The sequence below is a fragment of the Panthera pardus genome, unplaced genomic scaffold (assembly GCF_024362965.1).
Source record: "Panthera pardus isolate Hobbes unplaced genomic scaffold, ASM2436296v1 HiC_scaffold_15, whole genome shotgun sequence".
Classification (NCBI taxonomy): Eukaryota; Metazoa; Chordata; class Mammalia; order Carnivora; family Felidae; genus Panthera; species Panthera pardus.
This window is the reverse complement of record NW_026526710.1, coordinates 74,299,289-74,315,561: the sequence shown is the minus strand read 5'-3', so window position 1 is coordinate 74,315,561 and position 16,273 is coordinate 74,299,289. Positions and strand designations below refer to the sequence as shown.

Genomic DNA, 16,273 nt, shown 5'->3' with positions numbered 1-16,273 from the left:
TAATAAAATAGGTAGTATGTAAAGGATGATATTTTGGAATCACTGCCATTTTATGTATAGTAAGTGACTTAAGCATAAAAGTTTGGTGTTTTGTTTTATTTTGTTTTGTTTTTTTAAGTATTCTGAATCTTCATAGTTCCCGTTTTCTGGAGGAATAAAAAGAGAAGCAAGGCAGCCTCTAGTGGCTGTAGTGTGTATTACATGTACATTTGAAATGATAATCCTAAGTAATTTATTCAGCAAACATTTGAGTCTTTACTAAGCAAATGAGTGCTGGAGAAACCCTGTCTTGCTGTCATGGAATTATGGTTAAGTGATAGAGACAGACATTAATCCGAATCATAAAGGACATAGCTATGTACTAACAAACTGAAGTACTGGTTTTGGGTTTTGGTTTGGACTGCATAGTCCCTGAGGAAGTAATGCTTGAAAATGCAAGCAGATGTCATGAAACAATGGAGTGAGAGAGGATGGAGGGTGGGTTGGAAGTGCGAATTATGCAGAGGTCTATAACAGTAGGAAGCATAGGCCACTTAAATGAAAAAGACCAATGTGGCGAGATGCCTTAAAGCAAGGGGGAGTGTCATGAGGCAAGGCTAGAAAGGGAGGCAGAGGCCAGTCCCTGTAACACCTTGTTAATCCTATTAAGGCTTCTAGTCTTGATTAGGATGGGAGAGAGGCCCTGAAGGGTTTTACACAAGGGGAGAGATGTCCAGATTTGCATTTTGAAAAAAGCAAAATCAAAAAGTAATATGTGGCTATACAGGGAAAAGTTGTAAAGAATGACTGCTGGTTCTCTTGTGTACCTGAGTGCAAGGTGGTGCCATCCCCTGAGACTGTAAACACTAAGGAGGTAGGAGGGTTACTACCTAAACAGGGTTCACGGGGGATATCGTGAGTTTGGTTTTAAACATAATTCAGTTTGTGTCTCAAGTGGTTGTGTTAAGGTTGGAGTTACATATAAGGATTTGGAGCTGTTTGTAAGGCTTGCATATAGGTGCGAGCTGAAGCCAAGGGTGGATCAAAAAAGCCTACACGGACGGAGGGGTGCCTGGCTGGCTCAGTTGGTGGAGCATGAGACTCTTGATCTCGGGGTTGTGAGTTTGAGCCCAACATTGGGTATCAAGATTACTTAAAAATAAAATCTTAAAAACAATAGGAAGTATAAAAGTGAGAATAAAAGCCTAAGATCAAGTTTTGAGTAACTCTAAAACGCAATTACCAGACAGAGACCATTCTTCTTTGGACAGAGAAGTAGAAGGAAAACTGGAGGAATGTCCACAACAGCCAAGAAATGAGAGCTATTTAAGAAAGAGATCATGGTCAATAGACACAAACTGAACGGAAGATGGAAGACTGAAAGCCACTGGATTTTGCAATATTGGCTACATTATGTTAGTGAAAGCTCTCTCTTTCTCTGATGTAATGGAAACAAAGTCTCAATTTGTTTGAGATTTAGAAGATCAAAGAAAAAGAGATCATATTATTTTCAAAAAATTTGGCTGTGTTGGGGAGAAAAGGACAGCCAATCCCTTTAAAATTTTTCTTTATCAATTTTTATATTTGTGAGGTATGTCCTTGGCATAGGTGTGGGCTTAACTAATTTTCAATGCTGTAGGGTATTTCATTATGAATAAAAACTGTATCTGTTCCTTTTGTTAGATATTGTTTCCAGTTTTTATTACGAATACCCGAAGACAAGAATTGAATTTAAAATTTGTTGCCTGTATTTGTATCTGATGTGGAATTTATCTTAATACATTCTAAAGTGGTAACTATACTAGTGCTTCTGTCCATTCGTTAAAAACATAAAATTAGAGCTCTATCTCACACCATATACAAATACATTCTAGATAATGACAGGTGAAAAAAATTTAAAACGATTTTTATGCGACATAAGACAAGAGAAATTTTCTCGTAGAAAACACAGAAAAGTTCAGTCCAGACAGGATAAATTTGGTGAATTATGTTGCATTAAACTTCTAAAACTTCTATTTAACAAAAACCACCACAATTTTTATGTAAGTATATACATATTTCTATCTATATGTAGACACACACACACATACACCTGCATATAATATAACGTACAAGTCAAAGAAATAAGACCAACAACTATAATCCTATTTGATCAAAAGATACAGACACACACAGTTGAAAAGATAGGAAACCCCACTGGCCAGTAAAAACATGAAAAGATGTTCATGCTCACTAGTAATAAGGCAAATAGATGCCCAAACCACAGGATGCCATTTCATCCTGTTTAGATTGGCTTAAGGTAAATAGGATAGTGCCAGTCAATTGTGGGGATTTAGAGAAAATGGGAATCTCATATACTGCCGGTATGCATCTAAATTGTGATTGACACTTTGCTACTATCTTGTGAAGTTGAGAATACAGTTTATTCCAGCAATTCCACTTAACAGAGATGGTTTTCAAACTTATGTGTACATAAAATAGTTTGAAATAGATATTTCACTACAGTGTGCTATATTCGTATACATGCACATACATAGGGAAAAATTAACAATACTTTTTCAAAACAATCCTTTACCTTACTACTTCTGAAGTACCTTATTGTGATGTATTCTCTATCCTATCGTATTCCCTTCTATTTCATTTTATTTAAAAGAGAAAAAGGTAATTGCAATCCACCAAATTAATTTTGTAATGAATCATCATTCTGTTTGTCTTCTGAAAATCTCCCAATTTTACCAGGAGAGATATGCAAAATTGCAGAATTCCTTGTAGTAATGACAATCGGGGACAACGTCTATCAGGATAATTTTCAAATGAATTGTAGTATAGTTATAATAGAATACATGTGTGCCTAAATATTTAAATAACTTATAAGTTTTTTTGATAGTGCTGGCTAGAATAGGCTCATAAAAGGAGTAAGGACTTTGCATATATACTGGTAAAAATTAATTTCTAAGTAGAATGGGGAAAGCATGAATGGAAATATTGGTGATTATAATGTTAATCGAACCTTGTAGAATGACAGCTTTTAATCACATAATTGACTGAGTTTAAAATGTGTATCCTCTGCGTAGAAGAATTGCAAATAATGTAGGTACTTGATGGTCTTAGTAGATAGAGTATAACTCCCCGTAACTCCTCATTCCGTAAGTATTGGTTGCACATAGTGGTTCCACATTCCTTCCAAAGAGCATAATATGAAAGGGGAGGGGAAATCATTAACTTTATAGTGGAGAAACCTGACAAACACTCCCTCAGCCAGATGATCAAGTTTAATATCGATGGTGATAAGTCATGTTGATAGTATGCACCCTTGATATGTGATAAGAGCGGCATTTTACACATGGAGTTTTCCTCCCCCAAATCCATAACCCCCTTCTAATTAACCATGAAAAAAACATCAAATTCCAAGAGAGGAGCCTCCTACAATATACCTGACTAGTACTCTTCAGAACTTGCAAGTCTTCAAAACAAGCAAACTCTGAGAAATTGTCACAACCAAGAGAAGCCTAAGGAGGCATGACAGGTAACTGTACTGTGATATCCTGGAACAGATAAAGGACATTAGGTATGAAGAAAACACTGTGAATTCTTCTCAAGTGTACAGCTGAACATGAATCATCTGCATAACTAACAACCTCTGGTGGTTACTGGCCATGAGGAAATTTGCTAATTAGTTCTTACATGACACGTGTAAAGTCACATACCGCTGTCACTTGGAAGTGACATACCTCATGCTGAAAAAAATATACACCCCAAAATATTAAGTATAAAGAAGCATATGAACTAGTGTTAATTACATAGCTTACTAGTTTACCTGATCATCTCTTGCGTGCAGGTCTCAACTACTTTCTTACAGTTTTGACTGGCAATATTTGCTCCTCACATGGCAGGTTTCTATATTTTTATTAGCTATCAAAAGTAGTTAACACAGTCTCTAGATGACATCACAGAAAATGGCTGAGTATGGCCCTTAAAAGAACAGTTCCTCTACTGAAACAAACAAGCTGTCAAAGAGTGGTAGAATTGGCTTTTTTGGAACTCTAGAATCTGATCCAATATTTATGGCAACTAGCAGACTGCTTAATGAAGAAAAGGGCAGTTGGGTTTTGGTAAGAGAACGCAGTGGTGTTTTTACCCACTGGATTACCATCTCCATTCACTGATGTGGCAGGGGCAGCACCTGTGGGGACTGTGGCCTGTATTCCTGGTGTGACTTACTGGTATTTACTTTGGACTTTGTTCTTAAAATACTATGATCTGGTGGCTTCCTGAGAGACCAATGCAGAGGCCGACTTTTGTCTCACATTCCCCTTTCCCCCACGTATAACCCCAAATGCATGGAATGCATGCTGGGAAAAGACCTAATAGGTCCCTCACCTTCCACATCTGGTGGATCTGTGAGCTCCATGCAAGGAGAAATTGGTCAGGCTTAGCAAAACAAACAGACGACTGACACCATCAAAATTCAACATAAGTAAGCCCTGGTGAAGGAGGAGAATCTGATTTCCAGGATTACCACACTGTAATATTAAAAATGCAAGTTTTCAACAAAAAATTCCAAGGCACAGAAAGAAATCAGGAGAATATGGCTCATTCAAAGGAAAAAAAAATCAACAGAAATGATTCTTGAGGAAGTCTAGACTTTGGACTTATTACACAAAGACTTCAGTAAACTGTCTTAAATACGCTTAAATACGCAAGGGAAATGATGGACACAAAAACTAAAGAAAATCAGAAAGTGATGCATGAATAATGAGAGCATCAGTAAAGAGATAGGAATTATGAAGAAGAACCAAATGGACATACTGAAGCTGAAAAGTACAATAATTGGAATGAAACATTCACTAGACGAATCCAACAGAAATTTGGACAGGTGGAAAGAAGAATGTGGAACCGGGGCCAATCGAAATTATCCAGTTGGAGAAGCTGAAAGAAGAGTGAACTGAAGAAAAGCCTGAGAGAACTGCAAAACACCATCTTTAAATAATGAGCTTTTTAGTATGGTTGACGCTGATGTGAGCATTAAATCGCTTAAAGCCTGTGAGCTTAGGAAATAACCTTTATTTACAAGAACAAAGGTTACACGAAATCACAGCTATCCATAAAATTTGTGGTGGTTACAAGTCTGGCTCTAGCCAGTGTTATCTTTTGAGTACAGGCTTAGGCTCCAAAGTAATTTTTTTCTACTTTTTATTTTGAAATATTTTTAGATCTGTAGAGAAATTACAAAAATACTACAGAGAGTGATTGTGTTATTATACACTCTTCACCCACTGCACCTAATGTGAACATAGAACTACAGTATAATTATCAAACACCAGGACATTAACAGTTGTCTATACTATCAACTAAACTACCGTTCTTAGTTGAAATTCACCAGGTTTTCCACTGTTGTATATTTTCTGGCTCAGGATCCAATCCAGGTTTCCTTATTGTATTTAGTTATGTTTCTTCAGCCTCCATTCTATGACAGTTCCTCAGTCTTTCATTGTGTTTTATGCCCATGATACTTTTGAAAAGTACTGGTCCATTATTTTGTGGACTGTTTCTCAGTCTAAGTCTGTCTGATACACTTCCCTGAATAGATCGAGGTTAGCATTTTTGGAAAGTATACCACATATTCTTTTGCCAAAAATACTATGTCGTGCCTTTCTTAGTGTACCATATTAGGGTTATATGATGTTAATGTATCTTATTACTGGTTAGGTTAGCCTTGACCCCCTGGTGTGGTGATGTCTGAGGGGTTTCTCCATTGTAAGTTACTCCTTTTCCTTTGCAATTAATATATATTTAGGAGAGATTCTTTTGAGACTGCAAATATCCTGTTTTGCTTCAAACTTTCGCCCACTAAGTTTAGCATTTATCAATGGATCTTGGTGGCAATAACTATTACTGTGGTGTTTACCTAGTTGTAATTTTATATTTTCCCTCAATCCTTCTGCATTTATTAATTGGAATTTTCTGTGGAAAAGAGGTGTGAGATTCTAAATTCAGTATCATTGCATTCTGGTGGAGATATGGATCATAATCAAGTTATTACCTGATTAAGTAGTTATCTCTAACATGATGTTAAGGAAAAAAGTATCAGCTATATTCTCATTTGCTTTTCCTTCCTGAAATTCTTTTTTTTTTTTTTTTAATTTTTTTAATGTCTATTTACTTTTGGGAGAGACAGAGTGTGAGTGGGAGAGGGGCAGAGAGAGAGAGGGAGACACAGAATAGGAAGCAGGCTCCAGGCTCCGAGCTGTCAGCAAAGAGCCCAGTGCGGGGCTCAAACTCATGGTCCGTGAGATCATGACCTGATCCAAAGTCGGCCACTTAACTGACTGAGTCACCCAAGCGCCCCTGAAATTCTTTTTTTTTTTTAATTTTAATTTTTTACTTTATTATTTTTCTTATTTTAGTGGGGGGAGGGCCTGAGGTGGGGAGAGACAGAGAAACTTAAGCAGACTCCATGCTCAAGCATGGAGCCCAGTACAGGGCTCAATCCCTTTACCCTGGGACCATGACCTGAACTGAAATCAAGAGTTGGACGCTCAATGGACTGAGCCACCCAGGAGCCTTCCTTCCTGGAATTCTTTTTAATATCCTTATTTGACCTTATTTTCCTTATATTGAAATAAATCATTTAAGTATAAAGATCACTTGAAAATAGGCTAAGAATACATGAGTTTGGGGTTAAGACCTGTGTATAAAATTCCTGAAGACCAATTAGAATAAAATATAATCGCCAATGAAATTTAGTAGGATTTGTAGAGTACAATATATGATAATTACTTTGAGGAAGGGAAAAATTTGTATCATGTAGTTTAGTAGGGAAACCCATTTATAGGTTTTTGAAGTGGTCCAGGTGAGGAAATGATGAACTTTTGTGGTGGTTGTGAATGTGGAGAAGTAAAAAACACAAGCTCTTTTGAAAATAGAACCCAACTGGACACTGAGAAATATTAAATAAAAATACAGTGTGTATGTCATTAATATTTGGTGATAATGAATATTCCAAGTCCGTAATCAAGGAGTTATGAAGTTGACTTGACTGGAATAGAAAAATACAGTATGCCTTTTTCTTTTCTATTACTTTCTTTCAAAATAATGTAAACTCAGCTATTTTGAGTTCCATTTGAAAAATAAAAATAAAAGTTGAGTTGCTTTAATCAACAATTTAGTTGTTTAGAGTATTCCTAGCACTTTACATTTGTACCTTACATGTCTTGGTTACTTTCCACTGGACTCCTGTCATAGAATCAGGCTGATGGTGTCTTTTTTTAGGAGTAAGGAGACTAAGACAAGGAGTGATATGACTGGGATCCTGCTGTTCTTATACAACAGCACAATTCTTATTTTGGCTATTACAGCTCTAGGAAGGTCAAAGTTCTCAAATAAAATTTTTGTTTCACTACTTAAATAAGCTTTTGGGTAGTAGAAAATTTATATGATCCTTTAACACACAGACTTTGTTACTCTATTCAGAAAAGCTGTGTAATAACAATGGGAAAAAGAGAAGATAAGTCCAGAGAGTTATTTGTAAATGCAAATGAAAGTGAGAAGTGATCTAGGTGTTTGCTTATTTGTAATCATGATAAAGAGAGTACTAACTTTTCCATGATAAACAAGAGATATTTAAATCAGTGTGAGTTTCTGTATATTCAAATATACCATGTATACTTTAGCTCTGACTAGAGTTTAAGATCTAACTGAAATGAATTAAGTGCTTGAAAATTGGCTTACTTTAAACAACTCAATATGATATTTGATAGACTCTGTCCTGGACTGGAGGATAGAAAAAAGGAGAATAATTTAATAAAATGTTATGAATAATTTTAGACCAATAAATTTAACAATTTGTATGAAATGGACAAATTTCTTTTATTTTTTAATTTTTTTAATGTTTATTTTTGGGAGACAGAGACAGAGTGCCAGTTGGGGAGGGGCAGAGAGAGAGGGAGACAGAATCCAAAGCAGGCTCTAGGCTCTGAGCTGTCAGCACAGGGCTTGATGCAGGGCTTGAACTCACAGAACATGAGATCATGACCTGAGCCAAAGTTGGAAGCTCAACTGACTGAGCTACTGAGGCGCCCCTGAAATGGACAAATTTCTTAAAGGATGTAACTACCAAAACTCACTCAACAATTAGTAAATAATCTGGATATCCCTATATATATGAAGAAATTGCATTTATAGTTGAAAACCTTCCCACAAAGAAGACTTCAAGCCATTGGTTTCACTGGCAAATTGTTACACAATAACAGAAGAAATAATACACATTCTACACATACTCTTCCAAAACATAAAAGCAATACTTCCAAACTCATTGATATCAAAACCAAGGACATCACAAGAAAAGAAAATTATAGTCTAATATCTTTCATAAACATTGCTTTAAAATGCTAAACAGTATTTTAGCAAATGAAATCCAACAGTCTATAGAAAAGATATTACTTAATGATGACCAAGTGGGAATGCAAGCTTGTTTTAACATTTGTAATCCAATCAATATAATTCACCACATTAAGAGACTGAAATAGAAAAACCAAATACTCAGGATCATCTCAATAGGTCCAGTAAAAAGCATTTGACAGCATCCACCATCCATTCGTGATTTTAGGATGTGACAGTGATATGAAGAGTGGAAGTGAATTTCTTTAACTTAATAAGGGAAATCTACAGAGCCTGGAAAACTGGCAACTTTCACCCTAAGATTGGAAACAAGGCGAGGATTTTTATTGTTACCGCTTCTATTCATCCGGAGAATACTGGAGATTCTGGACAGTACACTAAACATGAGACAAAAATGAAAGACATTTATGTTGACAAGGAAGAAGTCCTTTATTCACAGATGATATAATTATCTCTAGAAAATTGAAAGGTATCTACATAAAAGCTACTTAGCACTGTTGCGGGATACAAGGTGAGTGTATAAAAATTGGTGATTGAAGAACTAACGAGGAGAAATTGAAATAAAAACTACCACTTGCAATAATATCAAAAAATACACAGTACGTAGGGGTGAATTACACAGCCATGAGGAAAGTTTTGAGGGTTATGGGTATGTTCATTATCTCGCCTGTGTGTATTGTACATTTTAAATCTGTACAATCTATTATAGACCAGTTATGCCTCAGTAGAGCTATAAAAATGCTATAAAGAACATTATTGGGGCACTTCAAAAATTGGAGTACAGCTGGTAGATGAGATGAAATGCCAATGTTGAATTTACTGAAGTTGACGACTGCTGTAAGAGAGCACCACTGTTCTCAGGAAACAAACACTGAAGTATTTAGAGCTTAAGGGCCACAGAGTATGTAACTTATCCTCAGATGCTTCCAAAACAGTATTACGTAATTGTATACACATGCATACACACGTGGGTGTGCATGTACGTACATGAGGCGTAAGATAGATGAGGAAGGGAGAGGAGAGGCAAGACAAAAAAATGATAAAGGAAATGGGGAAAATGTGAACATTAGATGTGTGTGGCTAAGGGGTATACTGGTTTTTGTACCGTTATTCTTGCAACTATTTTCTCAGTTTGAAGTTACTTTCAAATAAAAAAGATTAAAAATCTGTATTTAAAAAAGTGCTGTCACTTACAAAAATTCCTTATGTAGGACACAAAACAAATAACTCAAAGAAAAATTAATTGAACTTAACCAAAATTTAAAAGGACTGCTTTTTGAAAAACACTTAAAAATGAAAAGGGAGGGGCACCTGGGTGACTTAGTAGGTTAAGTGTCTGACTCTTGTTTTCGGCTTAGGTCACGATCTCACAGTTTGTGGGTTCATGCCCTGCATCCAGCTCTGTGGGGAGCCTGCTTGGGATTCTCATTCTCTCTCTCTCTCTCCTTCTCTCTCTCCCTCTCCCTCTCTCTCTCAAAATAAAGAAATAAACTTAAAAAAATGAAAAGGGGGGGGGAAGAACATTAAGAAAATGTCCGTTAAACATGAGAAGTTGCTGAATGTCACTGGTCATTGGGGAAATGTAAATTAAAACCACAGTAGGTTGCAAGGACACTCCCACTTTAGGAAAGGTGAAATTAAGCAGGATAAAACACCAAATATGTTGGCAAATAAATGGAGCAACTGGGGCTATCAGGCACTTCTGGCCTGGAGGACATTACGCTGGCTGAGATGAGCTAGTCACAGAAGGACAGACACTGCATGACCTTCTTACGTGAGATAATCTAAGAGAGTCAGACTTATGGAAGTGGAGAGTGGAATGATGGTCTCCAGGGACTGGGTGGGGGGAGGAGAAATGGGAGTTGTTGTTCAATAGCTAGAAAAATCTCAGTTTTGCAAGATGAATCAGTTCTAGGCATCTGCTGTACAACATCGTGCCTATAGTTAACAATACTGTATTGTACACTTAAAAATTTAAGAGGGTGGATCTCATGTTAAGTGTTCTTACCAGAATTAAAAAAAAAAAAACAAAAAACACCCATATAGATAAGGAAAGTGGCAGCAGAGCAATGAAGCTAAAGTTGATGCATTGGTATGAAACATAGTTTGGGATTTGGTTCTCCAAGAGATTTACATCTATTCAATTAGATTTTAAACTCAACAAGGACAGCAAACAAGTTTTTCTCACATGATGAGTCCAGCTTCATGTACATCGGGAACAATATTAGCTAATACTTAATGAGTGCTGACTCTGGCCGGCACTCTTCTGCGTATTTTACACATATTAACTCAATTCTAATAACACCTCAGGAAGGTACTATTGTTATCGCATTTAGCGGATGAGGAAACTGAGGCACAAAGAAGTTAAATAACTTGCTTCAAGTCACACTGCCAGTAAGTAGAGAAGACAGGATTTGAATCCCTGCAGTGGAATGCTTCGGTACACACTCTTTCCCATAATGCCATCCAGCCCCTCAAAGAAAGATACCGAGATCAATTCTGGACGCACTGGTTATCTGAATAAGTGTTAGAAAAAGCTCAGGCTCTCCAGTGATGTGACCCAGGATTCGGATCTCAGCTCTTCCCCTTACTATCTTGGGAGGATCACTTAGGCCCCATTAGACTCTTTGCTATGAAAATGGGGTTCTAATACATAGTTGACAAAGCAGATTCTGAGGATTAGAGGAGAGAATGTAAGTAAAGTACCCAATGCAGGATCTGATGCAGAGTAGACAGTCAATAGTAAGTAGCTAGTGCTATAATTGAATACTCTTACTATGGAGATACGCGATACACAATATATAAAAGAATGTAAAGCACATTACACTTACTATAAAAATTAGGTTAAATTCTTAAATGGCACTTATAGCAAAATTATAGATTGTCAATAAAGTTTTAAAGCACTTTCTGAAAAAACAGTGTGTATAACAGGTGTGTAAAGCAATTTGGAAAGTTTGGCAGTTCTTTATATGAATTTAAACATCTGCTTGCCATTTAACCCAGCAATTCTCATTCTGCATATTTACCCAAGAGAAATGAAAGCATGTATACATAAAGTCCTGTGCATTTGCTGTTTTAAGAAGCTTTATTTATAATAGCCAGAAACTGGAAACAATTCACATATCCTTCAAGAGGTTAATACATAAACAATTTGTGGTATATCCCTACAGTGGGAGACTTCTTAAAATTAAAAAGGAAAAAACAACTAAATCACCTGCATGAATCTCAAAAACATGCTAAATGAAAATAGATATAATAAACTATTATGATTCCATCTCAGTGATGATCTAGAACATTCAACATTAATCTTTCATTTTTTTGCTTGAATTTTTTTTTAATGTTTATTATTTATTTTTGAGAGACAGACAGACAGAGCATGAGCAGGGGAGGGGCAGAGAAAGAGGGAGACACAGAATCCGAAGCGGGCCCCAGGCTCTGAGCTGTCAAGCACAGCTTGACAAATTTGAGCGTTGCTCAAATCCACAAACCGCAAGACCATGACCTGAACTGAAGTCGGACGCATAACCAACTGAGCCACCCAGGCGCCTCTCAACATTAATCGTGCACCACAGAAGACGGATTAGTGATTGCTTATGGTCAGGACTATAGAGCAGGGATTGTCTGCAGAGGGACATGGGGGAACTTCTTAGAAAGAGAAAACTATTCTAGATCTCGATTCTGTTTATGTGAGTACGTACTTGCCAAAACAGAAAACTTAAAATGGGTCCATTTTTATATATAAATTATACTTTAATAAAGTTGATTGAAAAATTAAAAAGTAGGTGCTTCAGAAAATTTAGAATGCTTCAGGAAAAAATTAGTAAGACTGTTGATCTTAAAATAATTAACGTTTAAATAAGTGGAAGGTATGACAGAGAGCCCTTACACTCAAAAAGAAAAACAGGGGTAATTTTAATTTAATAGCATATGTTTAAGAAAATTAAAAACATCCATTAGTAGATAGTTTATTGGATCTGAAAGAATTATAGCAGAATTCCTTGTTAGCATTGAAAAATGGGCTGCTAGATATTATATTTTTATTATAAATACAGAATATATGATTATTTATTTATTTATTTATTTATTTAATGTGTATTTATTTTAGAGAGTGAGAGACAGAGAGTGCAACAGGGGAAGGGCGGAAAGAGGGGGAGACACAGAATCTGAAGCAGGCTCCAGGCTCTGAGCTGTCAGCACAGAGCCCGATGCGGGGTTTGAACTCACAAACTGTGAGATCATGACCTGAGCCAAAGTTGGGTGCTCAACCTACTGAGCCACCCAGGTGCCCCAGAATGTGTGATTATTTAAATCAAGGAAAATGAAGGGGAGGGGTCTACTTCTGGTGGTCAGAGAAACCTTGAGGAGGTGACAGTTGAGAAGATGTGAGAAATTTGAGAGGCAGGCTGCCGTGGGAGGAGTCAACCGAAGAGCCCAAGATAGATTGTGTGGACTTGAGAGGTTTCCCAGGTGCTGCAAGACCTTCAAGGCCAAAAGCAGGAAGGTCCCAGGCTAACTAGGAGTAGGTCGTCTCCTCCACTTGTGCTCTCCGTCCCATCTTTTCTGGCTTTCACAAGGGTTTGTAACTCCTGCAGTTTCCCCAGCTTTCATCTCTTTCTGCATTCAGAATCATTCCTCAGCACCCAAATTTATTTCTAGGAGAAGAAAACCATCTAGTGGCCCTATGTCAATTTTCATTTTTCTTCTTCAGAGTTAACGCTCTCCCAAAAAGCTGTATTCATTCCACTGTCTTTCCCTTCCTTACCTCCTGTTCACTTTCCAAACAAGCACTTTAATAGGGCTCAGCCCTTAGTAGTCTGTTGCAATTCTTCAGTGAGGTTAACGACACCCTTCAGCCACCGAGTCACTGTGCAGCCCTGCTCTTACTCCAGTCTTTATCTGACACAGTTGACCATACTTTCCTTTCTTGAAACACTGTTATTAATAACAATTTCTCTATTTGAAATCTTGTCACTGAGAGTATTGTTCTCAATGTCTCCTTTTCAATTTATCAAATTACACTGCGTCTATTTGAAGGGATAGCTTTTTCTTTAGGAGGGCTTGTGGGATAAACAAGAGAAATCTATATTGCATGTGTTACATTAGTTTATCATTAGGAGAATCAGTATTTAGCTAAAAAAAAGTGCATCTGGATACAGTGTATCAAAAGCCTTAAAGGGGCTCATAGCCTTTGACCCAGTATTGCATTTACACACAGTATGTTAAACACGTGACATGTCTAAAAGTTAATATAAAAACTACAAATCATGTTGACACTTTTAATAGTGAGAAAATGGAAAAAAAAACACTTCGATGTTTAACAGCATGGGGGTGATCAAGAAAATTTCAGTGTACCCATAGAATAGAGCATGGTAATGGGGGGTGGGAGGGAGGGGAGAGGGGGTGATGGGTATTGAAGAGGGCATCTTTTGGGATGAGCACTGGGTGTTGTATGGAAACCAATTTGACAATAAATCTCATATATTAAAAAAAAAAAAAAAGAATAGAGCATGGTAATGGTAAATGGTATGTACCAAGAGGATTTTTTTTTTAAGTAATAAAGAAATCTTAATGTATAATAAAGGGAAAAATAGATATAAAAATATATAAAATTGTGAGCCTTTATAAAAATGTAGAATGGATAAAAACTATAAGAAATGTAACTGACTTTTCTTTAGGTGGTAGAATCATAGGTGATTTTTCTGCATTTTCCAAATGTATCACAGTGATTGTTTTATTTTTATGTTCAGAATACCATTGTTAAGATGGTGCTTGCTGTGTAGTTGAAGTTCATATATATTAGAAAAAGCAGAATAGTTATTCTGAGGGTCTTGCATCTTCTCACTAAGGGACTTTTTATACTTTATGGAATGTCTTTAATACTTATTTGACTCTTAATTCTATTAGGAAAATAGTGGCCCATAATTTGGCTGCTTACTGTATTTCATATTCTTTTTATGATCTGCTTGACCTTGATAAGGGTTCCCCCCCCCCAATGTTTTAGGGTTTTTACAAGGTATTTTGCCACCTTCCATGATGTAATTCTTTAGGCCAGGAAGAATAAGACGTGTCTATAATTAAAACGACTTCATCTTTGGTGTTTTTCAGCCAAGGGTCACTGTATGTAACTGATGTAGTTATATTACAAGAAAGACAAGTTAAGAGTACTTTGTTGTTGTTTTTAATCTGCAGGGAGATTGACCAACAGAAGTAAATTATAGACTGACTTGGAAAACACTCCCATGGACTTGATCTTGGCAGTTAATGGCATACTGTCTTACAGTATTATTTAAATATTTCATATTGCTTACTTTTCTTTCTGTAAGTATTTGTAAGCTTATCAGATATGTGACTGTGTCTTCTTGGTGTTCTCGGTTGTACCCCACACACAGTTATGCACAGAATATATGCACAAACATTTTCATTGAATAAATGAATATAGCCTTTGCTTTTTTTATATTGGTTCAGGGAACTGAAAGTGTTCCCTTAATGAGTATACATTTTCCGAAACACATGGAGTTTAACTACTTTTTCCTTCCCATAATTCAGCTAAATAGACAAAAATGCATGTTACCTGCTCAACTTGGTGATTATCAGGAGAATCTACAAGTGTCCTGAGCTGATAACCAAAAGTCAAAAGAAATCCGCATTTAAGTAATGTTAAATTCCAAGAATATCAGTGGTGGGATCATATGAGCAGCCAACAGCACCATGCATGATTTTCTGTTTTATACAGGATTTGATTTGACTGAACCCTGATTCATTTTAACACTCATTTAATTCTTTGATTTTTAATCCTGTGTTAGTTTTTTTGAACTTCGCATGCACTTACGTTTATTCTACATAAATAGTTTAGTGGCGCTAATTGTGTATCATACTTGAACTTTCTCTTTGTGCGAGTGTATTTTATCACATATTTTATTTCAGTATTATCTCATTATTAAATAATGTTCATTGTTACCACCGTAAATGAAAGTGAAGTTGTAAATTATGTGATATTTTACCATATATGTTCACTTCTACATGCAGTCATCAAAATATTTAAAAATATGTACAATTGCATTAAGGTTTACCCAGATTTAATTTTGTCCCCTCTCTCAGTTTTCCTCGAAGACTGGTTGGTCACACTGGATATGCTGCTCTTCTTTATTTTGGGATTGTTCGTACATTTTGTGTTCTTCGGCTCCATCTTCGATATTTATTTTACCTCTCCTTTGGTTCATGGAATGACTCCTCAGTTTACACCATTGCCTCCTCCAGCAAAAAGATTAGTACTGTTTGTTGCGGATGGCCTGCGGGCAGATACACTTTACGAATTAGATGAAAATGGAAATTCGAGAGCACCATTTATTAGGTAAGCATGTTAACTGATACAAAGAAAATGTTATCCTGATATTATTTGATCTCATGGTGGACATAGAAGTGATGGTGAGAAAGACAATAGGACACATATATTTCTGCCTTCGTCTGTGGATTAACAGGTTTCTTTCTTCCCAGGAGTTATGTGTGACCTTAGCTGCTTGGCCCAACTTGTCCTAATTTTCCAAACCTGGCTTATCTTTTACTTATAAAACAAGCCGGTTACATTTCTGAAATAATGACAAGCGTAAGTACTAATGAATTGCTAATTACGATGGTGTTTAACTAGAAAATACAGAGTTCAACTCAGAATACACCTATAAAATATAGAAAGCCCTTCCACGTCTATGTCACTGTTAAATGTGACTTTAGACTCTATGAAGTGGCTTTGAAAAGAAATATTTAAGTTTTTAAACTTATAGGGCTCCTACAAATAATTATTATTTTTCTGATTAGTGGCCAGCCCCTCAAAAGCCCTTCTAATGCTGTTGTAGAGAGAGTGAAACTCAGATTCAAGTGGATATTTATCTAAAATATT

The 16,273-nt window shown here is 36.4% G+C and overlaps 1 protein-coding gene across 11 annotated transcripts in view; it reads left to right on the top strand.

The window, feature by feature from the left end:
* PIGN (phosphatidylinositol glycan anchor biosynthesis class N) overlaps positions 1 to 16,273 on the top strand; it is a 103,136-nt gene that overhangs the window by 3,120 nt on the left and 83,743 nt on the right. For 7 of the 11 annotated variants that reach the window (XM_053902786.1, XM_053902789.1, XM_053902795.1 and 4 more), the window contains one exon: positions 15,478 to 15,730. In XM_053902786.1, the coding sequence (XP_053758761.1) occupies positions 15,478 to 15,730 (253 nt within the window). Of the gene's footprint in view, positions 1 to 14,568; positions 14,698 to 15,477; positions 15,731 to 15,873; positions 15,983 to 16,273 lie in introns of those variants that run through there. The other 4 variants (XM_053902790.1, XM_053902792.1, XM_053902791.1 and 1 more) reach the window with 4 other exon arrangements.